Source organism: Phyllostomus discolor, chromosome 8 (assembly GCF_004126475.2).
Source record: "Phyllostomus discolor isolate MPI-MPIP mPhyDis1 chromosome 8, mPhyDis1.pri.v3, whole genome shotgun sequence".
NCBI classification, from domain to species: Eukaryota; Metazoa; Chordata; class Mammalia; order Chiroptera; family Phyllostomidae; genus Phyllostomus; species Phyllostomus discolor.
In genome coordinates this window covers 87,174,565-87,187,103 of record NC_040910.2, presented here as the reverse complement: position 1 = coordinate 87,187,103, position 12,539 = coordinate 87,174,565, and the positions used below count along the sequence as shown (strand labels likewise).

Here is a 12,539-nt window from a genome sequence, read left to right as displayed (position 1 = left end):
TCTTCCATCTGGAGGGCTGAGCGTCTCTCTGCTCCCTGGAGCTCTGAGCTTGTTTCAGGCCTGGGGCAGGTGGACGCTTTGTGGCTGGTGGGGAGCGGCCTCTCCTGCTTTCACGGAGCGTCAAGCCGCACAGCCTTCGCAGAGGGACAGGTGGCCACCAGGGGACTAGGGATGGTTTAGCACTTGCTCTGAAGAGAGCGTGATCCTGTTCATTCATTCACCAGTTCATTCATTGGTTAAAAGACAAACAAGTCAACAAATGCTCTACTTATCATGTGAAAAAAATGAAGAGTTTGCTAATGTATTCATCAGTTATTAGGTGAAAAGTCACCTGAATCCTGTTGGGTTTTGACTTAACGGAAAACAATCCTCAGGCATGCTGATTTCTTGAGGACTGGTCTGCCAGTTCCTTCGTGATTTTCAGAAAGTCAGCAGAAAAGGCCCCCAGGCCCGTGCTCCTTCCACCTCTGTGTCCCCCCCCACCCCCCCCTCCACCTGGACCTGTGCGTCAAAGCTACCAGGGTCCCTGGGGTGTGGGGTCCTTTTCCCCTCAGCACGGGGCCAGCCCTAGGACTCCTTTCAAAGTTTTACTTGGATCTTTCCTTGAATATAGGACCTTCATCTCGCATTGACGCTGAAAGCTAATCCTCACTTTGGGTTTTTGAAAGCAGCAGGCAGAGCTCTGACTTGACAAAAAGGGAGAGAGCAGATGGTGTGGACTCTGCTCCTTACAGGGTCTGGGACTGGGCGTTGAAGCTAATTAGGGGTAAGGTCGTGACAAGGATGAGGGCATTGGGCACAGGTATGAGGAAAGCAGCTAAGGATATTTAAAATCACAGTGTATGGTCTAAAGGTTACTGCAGAGGTTAAGGTAATCGCCCAGGGTCAGACAGCCGTGAAATACAAATTCTTGAAATTTGGATACAGGTCTCCAAAGCCTGTTCTTCTCATCAGTCCACACCACCTCCTGATGGTTGCACGCCCCTTGCAGTCTCTGGCCCAGGGTGATGTCAAGGTGGCGATAATGGGTGGAGTTGGGGGGATAATGATGAGGGCTCAGATAAAGAGTGGGTGATGGGCACCTCCCAGCCCCCTGGTACTTGTTTAACACCTGGCACTTGGAGAAAAAAGCCCTAATTTGTAGCATTTGTCCACTTTTCTCTTATAAATACTCTCACCCTGGCTGATTTTAGGCTGTCAATGCGCTGTCACCGAATATGGCCTTGAAAAGAGATGTACGGCACACCGTTATACAGTATTTCCACCCCACAGATACAGTAGACGAAAAATAACCTCAAGAGCATAGTCAATAGTGAAATGTAGAATAATCAGGACATGATAAACCATGAGAATGTATCATTTTTGTTTATGACATAATTTATTTAATTGCAAGCTGATTTAATTTGATTTTAAATGTCAGTCATGTTTAAAACTGGCTTGCAAAATTCCTGAAATTTGAGCCAGCTGTATCCAGCAGGCCACTGCCGTGTGGCATCGACCTGCAAATCAGAAAAAGGCGCCCCTCTGGGTGGGCACTGATCTGTGTCCGAGTGCCCCCTGGGCCGGTGGATTGTGGGCTGGTATTCAGCTCCCACTCGCTTACCCAGCAGGATGTGCTCATGCGGGAGGGCAGGCAACAGACACCCTAAACCAGGACTACCCAACAGGACTCCGTGAGGATGAAAAAGGTCTCTATCCGTGCTGTCCAAGATGGCAGCCGGTAGCCACCTGTGGCTACTGCCCATTTGAAATGTGGGTGGGGCCACTGACATGCTGAATTTGTACAGACATAGTGGTAAATACATATGCAAATTCACCTTTTTAAGCGTACAGTTCTGCGGCTGTAAGAACATTCACATTGTTCTACACCCATCACCACCATCCATCTCCAGAACTTTTCCACCATCCCAGACGAAACTCTGTGCTCATCAAACACCAGCCTCCACTTTCCCTCCCCTCCAGCCCCCGGTCCCCCACCTCTCCACTTCCCGTCTCTGTGAGGTCGACCACTCTTTGTACTACCACGTAAGTGAGATCATGCAGCGTTTGTCCTCTGGTGACTGGCTTATTTCCATTGGCGCGATGTCTTCTGTGTTGTGGCAAGTGAGATACAGAATTCTGTTTCATTTAATTTTCATTAATTGAAATCTAAATAGCCACACAGGACTCATGTGACTACTGCATTTGGACAACCCAGCTCTAGAAATGTCGAAGAGAAATCGCTGATTAAAATGGGGAAGGAGAAGCCCATGACTGGGACTTGTGTCCTGGGCTTTATGTCTGTGAAAGAGAAGTGAGTGCAGGTGCAGTCCCAGTTAGGAGACCCTGGGAGTCAGAAGCAGGGGACTCTCCAGGGCTCGAATTAACTTGGTGCTGATGGTGGGGGTACTTGGAGAACTTGGTGTGGGGCGATGATGTAAATCAGGGTTAGCTGAGAGCACCGAGGCCAGTTTGGAAGTCAGACCTCTAGGTGCACTGGGGTGGAAAGAGCCAGCCTCTATCTGCACTTGGTGGGAAGTTGACGGAGCTGCACCCTCACCCTCACTGTGTCCTCTGAGAGACTACTCCACAGGTGCGGCCTGTGGCAGGGAGCTGCGTGAGGGGTCTTGCAGCAGCAGGAGGGGACAGGTTGTGGTCCCACAGCTGCGCTGATCCCGCTCCTTGCCTGGGAACAGCGTCCACCCTGCATCCCAGCATGCCTTCCATAGGAGTCTTCAGGGCTGGGCACCTGGGTCTGTAACAAAACCTGGTCTAGATGCTCTGGGTGGTGATGTGCTTCGTTTGGCATTCCTTGTGGCCAACGTGAGTTATCCATTCATTTCTTAGCCGAGGCCAAGTCTGAGAATGGATGTGACAGCCTGGATGCTGCAAAAAGCAGATAAAATTTAAAAATACGTTTGCACTGGACTTCAGCGTACAGCAGCAGTTAGGAGCAGGGGCTTTCCTCTCGGGTGGGTGTAAGCTGGAACCCAGACTCTGTCACTTACTAATGCGTGAATTTGGACAAGTTATTCAGTCTTCCTAAGCCTCCGATGCTTCGTCTGAAAAAGGGAACTTGGGGGTGATTATAAGAATGAATTTAGACAACATGAGTCCCACTTAATGAGCTCTCAGGGAATCTGAAAGGACAGTAACTGTTATTACAGTTACGTTCAGGTTTTAATTGGCTAACCCGTTTATCTCCACACATTCTAGGAAGGTTCTAGACAAGTAAGCACTCCGTGTGCACGTAGGGCAGGAGGTGCTCTGGGTGTTTTCTCTGAGGCAAGGCAGAGGCGTGGACAAGACAGAGAGCCTTCTGGAGAGCGACGTCTTGGCTTTTCCCTTCCAGCACCAGCGGAAGGCCGTTCCTGCTCTACGTGGGCCTGGCCCACATGCACGTGCCCTTACCCGAGACCCAGCTATCGGCGGACCCACGGGGCCGCGGGCCGTACGCTGCAGGCCTCCGGGAGATGGACAGCCTGATGGGCCAGATTAAAGACACAGTGGACCGCACAGCAAAAGAAAATACATTCATCTGGTTTACAGGTAAAGTACTAAAACCCAGCCAGTCTCCCTGAGATCTGACGGCTCACTCTGCCCCCGCACCCCCACTAGCGTTTGTTGGCTTGAGTGCTAAGCACCTGTCCACTGGGGCCTCCGCGGCTCAGCCCCTGGAGAGGTTTGCACAGAAAGAGCAGGTAACCTGCTGGCCTGTTAAGAATTGATTGGGGTCATCTGGATATTGTTCTTAATTGTTAAGGAGTGGCTTTGATATTGTGAACCTATATAGTCCTCAGAGACTCTGGTTGCTACTGGTCACCAGATCACCAGGTCACACATCTTTTGGCAGAGAGGAGTTGAACTACTGAGCCATTTGGAGGGACCAGCCAGGCCTCGTGGGTCTCAGGTCCCTGTCTGCATGAGGGAAGTGGTTAAAACACTGCCTCTGGGTCACATGGACACCTGGATCTGAATCTCTGTGCTACTGTTGAGAAGGTTCATCTTTCTGAGCCTCCGTTTCTTCATCTACAAAATGAAGCTACCGGCAGAATCCAGTCCATAGTATGTGGGAGGATCAGGAGATAATGTATGTGAAGCACGGGGCCCATCACAGGTGCTCAATAAGTAGCTGCCAGACTGATGATGATGGTAATGAGACTGCTGAAAGTATATAGAAGGCTGAAGTCTGCAAGGCAAGGGCCTCAAGACGGGACTAGCTTGGGGGAAGGAAAGCCCACCTCTCTGAAAGCCCAACAGAGTTTCATCTGAAGGGCGACCCTTCAAGGGTAGGGTGTACTTGATTTAACAAGCCCCTCTTCTCTCCAGGTCTCTGCTGTGCCCAGGGACGTAGGGCCCGAGAGAGAGAGAGAGAATCAGCAGAAGCGTCCACTAGGCTAGAGACCTTTACCTGTTGCTTCTTTTGGTTTTTAGGAGACAACGGCCCGTGGGCTCAGAAATGTGAACTGGCGGGCAGCGTGGGTCCCTTTGCTGGGTCGTGGCAGGTTCGCCGAGGTAGGGAGTCAGCTGCGGGTGGCGGGTCCCACTGTGGGGGTGGCACGGGATTCTGCCTCTGGAAGGGCCAGGCCTTAGGGCATGATTGTGAAACGGGGACAAGGTCCGCCGCAGTCACCAGGTCCCAGAAAAGAAACGAACTGGGACGGAGAGGGCTTCTGTTCAGCCTGGAGCATCCTCCTCCCTCCTTTTCTCCCGGGCTCCCTCAGGGGCCGGCCCTCCCCTGCAAGCTCGCCCGCGGCCCTCCCCACCACTGTGCTTTCCCCTCACTTTCATCCTGCTGCGCGTCCTCATTCTCTTTCCCTTCTTTCCTTCTTTTTTTTTTAAAGTCATCCCTCCATTCATCCAACCATCAATTCATTTCATTCATTCAGTAAATATTTAGTGCACAGCTACTGAAGGTTTCTGTATCCATTGTCTCTAAACCTCACAGTCGTGGTAGGTAGGTTCATCACCGTTTATAGGTGAAGAAAGAGAGAAGCTCAGAGAGGCCAGGCAACCTGCCCGTGGTCACACCGTTTGTGAGGAGGGGGCCAGGCTTGCTATCAGGCTAAAGCTGGTGATCTTCCCACTACACCACACCTCCTTTCCCTATTGAAACGTCCTTTGGCTCAGCGCCCATGTGCTCTGGGAAATTTTCCCCACCAGGCCCCGACTCTTCTGAGAGAGCAGCCATTTGGGGGACAGTTCGGTGGTGTGGCCCAAACCCTGAAAAAGGCACATGCCTGTTGAGGCTTCAGTTTCTTTTCTAAGAGTTTGTCCTGAAGAAATAAATAGCCAAGCACACAATGGGGTGTGTAAAATGATGCTATTGCAGTAGATTTTTAAAATAACAAGTGGGCATAGCCCAAGCATCCAGTAGTAGAGGAGAGATAAAGAAATTATGATACATCTGTTTAAAGAAATGCTAAGGAACCCCTGAAATGCTGCATATCATTGATCTGGAAACAGGTACATTAAATACTTTTCAGCGAATAAAGCAGGTTACAAAACAATACGTAAAAGATAATTTTAGTATGTGAAAATAAGCATAATTATTCTCAGGAAATTAAAAGAGGTGAGGAAAGGTAACAAAAGATTAGCAGTAATTACTTATGGGTAGCAGAGGGAGGGTTTAAGTGTGGTTCTCCCCCCCGCAATTAACTGGTATTATTAATACATATCTGAAAAAATTAAGTTCTTTAGAAGGTGCTTGTATCCAAGGGATTTGGAGGTGGACTTGGTGACATTACCTGCTGGGCCTGGGTTTTCCTGCTGTTCAGCTCAGTCCCGAGCTACGGTCCCCACTGTCCAGGTCAAATGACACAAAGTCCCTTTCATATTAGTCTGGCAGAATGTTTGTAGTTTCCTAGGACTGGAATCTTTGTGTTCCGCATGGCTGGGGGCAAGATGGACGTGCTGATCATTCCTTCTTATTTGTCTTTAAGCTGGTATTCCTTGGCTCAGATCCCTGGAGAACTGTACAAGCGAGCGGCTGCCAGGACTGTGGCCCTGTCTGGTGTCAGGGAGGAGCCAGGGAATGGGGTACCACCTCCCGCCCTCTGGGCAGTGAGCAGATACTTTATCATTCGAGGTTGGTGTTGCTGCTGTTTCTCTGTCCGTTGATCTCCGTGGTTCTCTCCAGTTCCAGAACGCTGTAATTTAGTCCTGGCTGCTGGAGAGCTGGGCCAGGAAAGATCCCAGGAGCGGAGGTGGGTGGAACCGTGTCCAATACCTGCAACAGCAGCCTGGGCAGGGGTATCCCACCCACAGCCCTTGGGTCACATGCGTCCCAGGATGGCTGTGAATGCAGCCCAACACAAAATCATAGATTTGCTTAAAACATTATAAGATTATTTTTTTTGTGATTATGTGTTGTGGTATATTTAATGTGTGGCTCAAGACCACTCTTCTTCTTCTAGTGTGGTCCAGAGATGCCAAAAGGGAGAAACAGTGTTAAGCTGAGAGTGGTTATTTGCATTAGCTGGTGACAGTCCCTCCTCTAGTGCCTGGGACACCCTCAGGCCAGGCTGCCCTCTTCAGCTCAGTGGGAAAGCCTGGGGGAGCCTGGGGTCAGAACTCCAGACGGTAAGAATCCGGAAGGCCTGGAAAGCCAGGATGGGGGGACAGGGCCTGTCAGTAAGGGGCTCCTCTGTGGGGAGCTCGCTGTTCTCCCAAAGTTGATCTCTGCTCTCCTGTCTGAAGGCCTGCCTCATCTTGCCTCTTCCCCGTCATATGAGGCAGTTTTGAAATATCGAATCCAGTTTAAGGATGTGGCTGGGGCCCACTCTTTGAGGGAAGGACCTAGCCCTAGGAGAAACACATTTACTAGCTGGGCCTGGGCAACCTCCTTCTCTTCCTTCCTTCCATTTCTTGAGCATGGACTGTGGGCCAGGAACTGAGTGCTGGGAACACAAAGACCCATGAAGCCCCTGGCTTTAAGGAATGACAGTCTAGAGCAGAGCTTCTCAGACTCTCATGAGCAGACAGTCCCCCAGGGATCCTGCTAAGATGCCGTTCTGACTCTCAGTGGCTCTGGGACGGTGATGGAGATGTTACCTGTCCAATAAGCTCCTAGGTGATGCTGATGCATCCAGTCCAGGGGCCACGCTTGGAGAACAGCCAGTCTAGAATATCCATTTCTAGACCCTGTTGATTCTAGAGTCATCGGAGTCTGGACCTTTCGGATGTGAACCAAAAGTTATCAAGGGTGGTCCCTGGCCCAGCAGCATTAGTGCCACCTGAGAACCATTAGCCACAGAAATTCTAGGGCTGCACCCCAGACCTTCTGGGGTGGGCCCAGGAATCTGTGTCTTACCAAGTCCTTCAGATGACTGTGATGTGGGTTAAAGTTTGAGAACCACCAGTCTAGAGCTGCACCGCCCCGCACACCGGGCAGTGGCCACACGTGCCTTAGCTACCTTAGCCACACTTCGAGAGCTCAGAAGCCACCGGCAGCTGGTGGCTACCATACTGGACAGTGCAAATATGAAACATTTGCATCGTGGCAGAAAGTTCTGCTGGACAGTACTGGGAGGGAACGTATAAGCAGGTCATCATGCTGCAGGGCATGAACTCCATGGTGGCAGGGAGTGCAGGCGCCTCTCACTGACTGGGACGAGGAACAGGAAGGCTGCCCTGAGTGGTTAGGTTTGCAGAATGAGTAGGAGACAGCCAGGGACATTCAAGAGAGGGGGCTCGGGGCTGCCTGGGCAGGGGTGGGAAGACCAGACAGTAAGGGCTGCCCAGCCGTCTGTGCCTGGAGCTCGTGGGAGCAGAGAGACAAGGCCGGGGCCAGTGTCCGACAGTCTTTTCTTTCAGGCACACACTTCGGCCATCATTCTAAAGAAACGAGGAATCATGCGAGGGTTTTAAGAGTGAGAGTGACAGTATTCAGTTTTGAAAATAGAGGTGGGATTCACGTGACATGGAATTACCCACTCTGACCTGCACCAGTTGGTGGCATTGGGTGCACTCAGTGTCGTGCCGCTGTCACCTCTGCTGAGACCCTAACATTTCCATCGTCCCCAGAGAAAACCCCGTGCACCTTCAACACCTTCTCCCCATATCCCACTCCTCCCAGCACCTCGCTCTGGTTTTTAAAGACCCCTCTAATGTCAGTGAGGGAGAGAGCAGCAAGGATGGACTTGCTTCCCCTGAGCCCAAGATGATAAATGAGAGAAGCAAGAGACAGTCTCCAGGAACGCCCCTGCATTCGAAGCACGCCAGGGTCGGAGGAGACCTCAGTGGTCTTGACTCCAGCGGCCCTGTTGGCCAAGTGAGGAAACTGAGGCTGAGCAAGGTGGAGAGCTTTCCCAAGGCCGTCGATCAAGGAGGTCACATTGATTGGCCCCAGTGGCTCATTCCACACCCGCGCGATTGTCCTGGGGACAGTCATGCCCTGTTCTATGGGACTGATGGCTCAGCCATCTGGAACACCTGCCCTGCTTCCCTGGATCCCGTGGGAATCGAGGACAATGTGTGGAGCCCCTGTGACCGTCTGAGTCTTCCTAAGCTCCTGGAGGCAGACCGCAGGGGTGGAAAGAAGGGATGGCTGTGGAGGCCCAGGTTGGGCTTGACTGTCCCCTGAGTTTAGGAGCCGGGGCCTGCGGCGCACCGCTCCCTGTCAGCCCGTCTCCTCCTCTGCAATGAGGGTGAGAGACCCATCTCACTGGGTGACCGGGAGGGTCCACCGGACTGTTGGCTGGGAGGCACTCAGCCTCTCTGCTGGGCCTTCACCAACTCCCCCAAGACTCGATTTCTTCCCTCCCAGCTGAAACAGAGTGGGGGGACCACAAAGGGAAAGGTGCCCTAAAGAGATTTTCCTACTGGGCCATCCAGGCAATGTCAATAATATGTGGATACATTTCCAAGGGTTGTGGGCCTCTGTCTTGGGAAACTGGGCCCAGAAGCCGGATTTCAGTGATCTCAGGAGAACACTCTTTGGGGCAAGAGCTTTCCCAAGTGTTGTGGCTTCGTGCGGAATCTGAGCGGCAGGCACGGCACCTGAGTTCGTGGCGGGGCTGGGGCTGGGTCTGTTGTCTTCCCTTCTCAGGGGGTCCCGAAGGCAAACTTGGCCTAGTAGTGAATACTTCATCATCTCCGTTCTCTAGACCAGCTTTCTGTCAACTATTCCACAGGCTCCCTCCTCCTCTCTGCCTGGGAAGGCAGGCAGAGCCCCGCGTGGAAGGCCATTTGCCCAGGGCTCAGGTCAGCTTAGCTGGGGGCTCTTCCTGACCACCTGCTCCTCCTCACCCAAGTTCCTCGTCCGTGGGGTGCCTGCACATCCTGCTGTAAGGGGCCAGCTTTTGGAGCAGATGAAAGAGAGGAGACAGTGAGTGTTTTTGCAGTGAAGTAGGACAAACAGTACCCGGAGCCCTGCTTCTTCCGCCCTGCAGCCAGCCCCACACGTCAGGCCCCATGCTGCCTTGTCCTGTTCTCAGGCCCCTTGGCCCCCCTCCTCGTCTTCCCTTTCCTTTCCTGGCCGAGCTGCCGTGCTCAGCTGATGGGATGAGGCAGCGTCTCCTGGAGTCATCTTCTTACCCCGTGCAGGAGTGAGGGTGCTCCCCTGGGCTTGGCCTGCACCCTGCAGGGGTGAGGAGAAACTGAACTGGGGGGTGGGGGGCAACCCAGGGGGCCCTGCCTTCTCCCAAACAAAGAGGACACGAGGTGCCCCCTGACTGCTGACCCCCAGCCCAGGGCCCCGCTCGGGCTGGGCTCAGAGCAGCTGTCATTCTCTTTCCCACCCTGGATCTGCTTCCCGCCCAGGACAGAAGTAGCACCTCGTTTGTCCCTGACAGATTGCTCTTCTGTCTGGAAACTGTGTGTGTGTGTGTGTGTGTGTGTGTGTGTTTTATTTGAAGAGCAGAACTGTTTTTTCCTCCCCTTTGGTGATGAGGAAACATTCTGTTGAATTTGGCATCCTCAGCTTCTAGGAGACCTTGGTTGTTTGTAATCTGATGCTATCAGGTTGTTGCATAACCTTTCCCACTGGGAAGCAGGGTCTGCACCCTGGGCCTTCTGTCCAGTGTGCGGTACGGGGAGGGGTGCAGGGAGGTCAGAGGTGGGGAGGGGTGAGGGAGCAAGGGACAAGGCATGTTGGCTCTTGGCCCCTGGTTGGGGAAAGGGCCAGCTGGTGGGGACCCAGTGGAAGTTGAATTGTGTGTCCTTCCGGGCCTTTGGCCACCAGGCTTGAAATGTCCCCTTCATCACACTTAAGGCCACACCAGGCCAGCCAGAGTCATTGGCCCGATGGCCTTTTGTTTCTAGAAAACCAGCATGCTACAGGCATCCTTGGCAAGGGCATGTTTTATATTTAGAAAGTAAGCCTGCTGCTTTAGAAGGTTATAAAATGCGCCCTCCTCAGAACAGGCGGTTCTTCTACCCGAGTCACGGATACAGATGCCTTTGTGGGCCAGGCAGGTGGTAGAAATGAACACGCCTCTTTCATCAGTGTGGGCCGTGTCAGGGATGCAGGAAGCTGGAGGCGGGGTCCAGTCTAATGACATTCAAAGTTAATTAAAAACAACAATGACAACAAAACCATCCACACCGAGCCAAGTGTCAGAGGGCTAAGCTCCGCGTGTGAGCTGCCAGGTTGCAGCTTCTGCTGTGTTCTATCTGTAGGCAACGTTTTGTTTGTTTGTTTGGGTGGTGTTTGTTTGGCACTTCCACGGCAGGCACCAGGCCAAAGGACCTGCTTCGAGCTCCACACGCATTCTCTGATGTGACTTTCCCCACAGCCCCATGCAGGAAGCACCATCACGTCTTCCCTGCATGACTGAGGGGACCAAGTCTGATGGAGCTTAAGAGTTCTGCCCAAGGCCACGCACTGAAGAGGGGTGGCCCTGAGGCGAGACCCGACATCTGCCTGATTCCAAGGGTGCCTCCTGCGTACCTTGCACACTCTGCAGGCGCACCTGCGTACACTTCTCACACTCTGGCCCTCAGACCACCGAGATCAGGATTACCTAGACTCAGAGGCCCACCCTAGGCTTATTAAATCAGCATCTCCGGGGTTCTGCTGGTGGTTCTGCTACCCCGAGAGGTCGTGAGCGCTGTCTCTCTGAGTCAGTGCCACGCAGCACTTGTGTCCTTTCTGGGAGAGACTGCTATTCCCAAGTATGGGCCAAGTGAGTCTTCCTTGGCTTGCGCTGTCTGCGCGCATCAGGGAATGCCACTTCACTTCCGTAGCCAGGGAAGAACAAGGAAGCAAGTTCATGAATCATGGTTCTGTTTATATTTTGGTTGCTGAGGCTAAATATTTATTGCTTTAAGTAAGAGGTTCTGCCTTAATTAGAGTCATAACTAACCACAAGTGCCTTGAAATGCGTTCTCAACAGAAAGCCATATCCAGCTAACACTTCTTATGTGCCAGTACCATTGATCGAAATAGTAAGGTTTATCTAAACTGAAAAAATTGCTTTTGGAATCAGAAAGTGCATAGGAAGTTAATCTGTGGACTTCTTATCTATTATTCTTGTTATAACGTCTAGGTTTGTATTTATGATCCTGTGTCTTAAAAGTATAAAGGTGTGGGCACTAGGCTACATATAATTTTAAAAGACATCATGTCTACTCTCTGATCTTGCCCCTGCCCTCCTACTTCTGGAATGGGTGTTCTTCACCTTCAGTCAGCAGGAGTACATCCCAGGCCAATCAAATCATGAGTCCTCAGAAAGGGGCCTCAGCGTGGATATTTCTTATGATCCCCTAGTGATTCTAATACGCATTCAGGGGTGGGTGGGTGCTACCATTCTAGAAGATTTAATGGGTGAGAGTGCTGGCTGTGTAGTTACACCTGGATTCAAATCCTGGCTCTTAGCATTTGCTAACTGTGTGACCTTGAGCAAATTACTTAACCTCTCTGAGCTTCAGTTTCTTCAAATTCATTTGAAAAATGGATTTATAAGTACCTGGCTCAAAGGTCATGATAAGGAAGGATTAAACGAGGTAATTCAGGGAAGCTCTCAGCATTATGCTTAGGAGCGCTTAATTCAGTGCTTAACCAGGGCTCAGTCAATAAGAGATAATGTTGTTACTGTTATTATTGCGTTTAACTGGAAATGAGTTTCCATTCCTAGGAATACATGATCAATGAAGAGTACCGGGGGGCCAGAGGCAGCTATCCTGGGATCCAGCCTTTGCTAGTGCAGATAAACCACAAGGAGCCCTGTCATTCAGATAATCAGACTCCACGACCCTGGGGACCCACAGAGAATGCTGGTCAGATTTTTCATTGGTCCATCCCCAGCAGAGCCACTGAGATACCGGGGTTCCAAGTAAGACAGTATCCGTGCTGCGAGGGATGTATATTTTTATAATTGCTTACCCACATCCTGGACACCTTTCAGATAAGTTGCTTTAGAGTACTAGGTCTCTGGGCATGGCTGGGATGTACGACTGTGTCTGTCAGTTAGAGCCAGAACCCAAGGTGCAGCCAGCACTTGCTGTCCGGTCTTGACGACACAGAGGGGGATGGGCCCTCAAGTGGATGCACTGAGGGGCTTCACTCAGCCAACCTCTTTCTCTCTTTCTCTTAGTCCTGAATCTTTGCCCTGTAGATG

At 51.7% G+C, this 12,539-nt stretch overlaps 1 protein-coding gene and 1 long non-coding RNA gene across 5 annotated transcripts in view; one reads left to right on the top strand and one right to left on the bottom strand.

Moving 5' to 3' along the window:
* ARSG (arylsulfatase G) overlaps positions 1 to 12,539 on the top strand; it is a 100,803-nt gene that overhangs the window by 63,592 nt on the left and 24,672 nt on the right. For all 4 annotated transcript variants that reach the window (XM_028521412.2, XM_036033451.1, XM_036033452.1 and 1 more), the window contains 2 exons: positions 3,332 to 3,528; positions 4,414 to 4,494. In XM_028521412.2, coding sequence (XP_028377213.2) covers positions 3,332 to 3,528; positions 4,414 to 4,494 — 278 coding nt within the window. The remainder of the gene's footprint in view (positions 1 to 3,331; positions 3,529 to 4,413; positions 4,495 to 12,539) is intronic.
* LOC118502158 lies at positions 9,331 to 9,999 on the bottom strand. Its single transcript, XR_004904849.1, has 2 exons — positions 9,756 to 9,999; positions 9,331 to 9,559 (listed from the first exon to the last, which is right to left on the bottom strand). It is a non-coding gene; the product is annotated as an uncharacterized LOC118502158 (long non-coding RNA).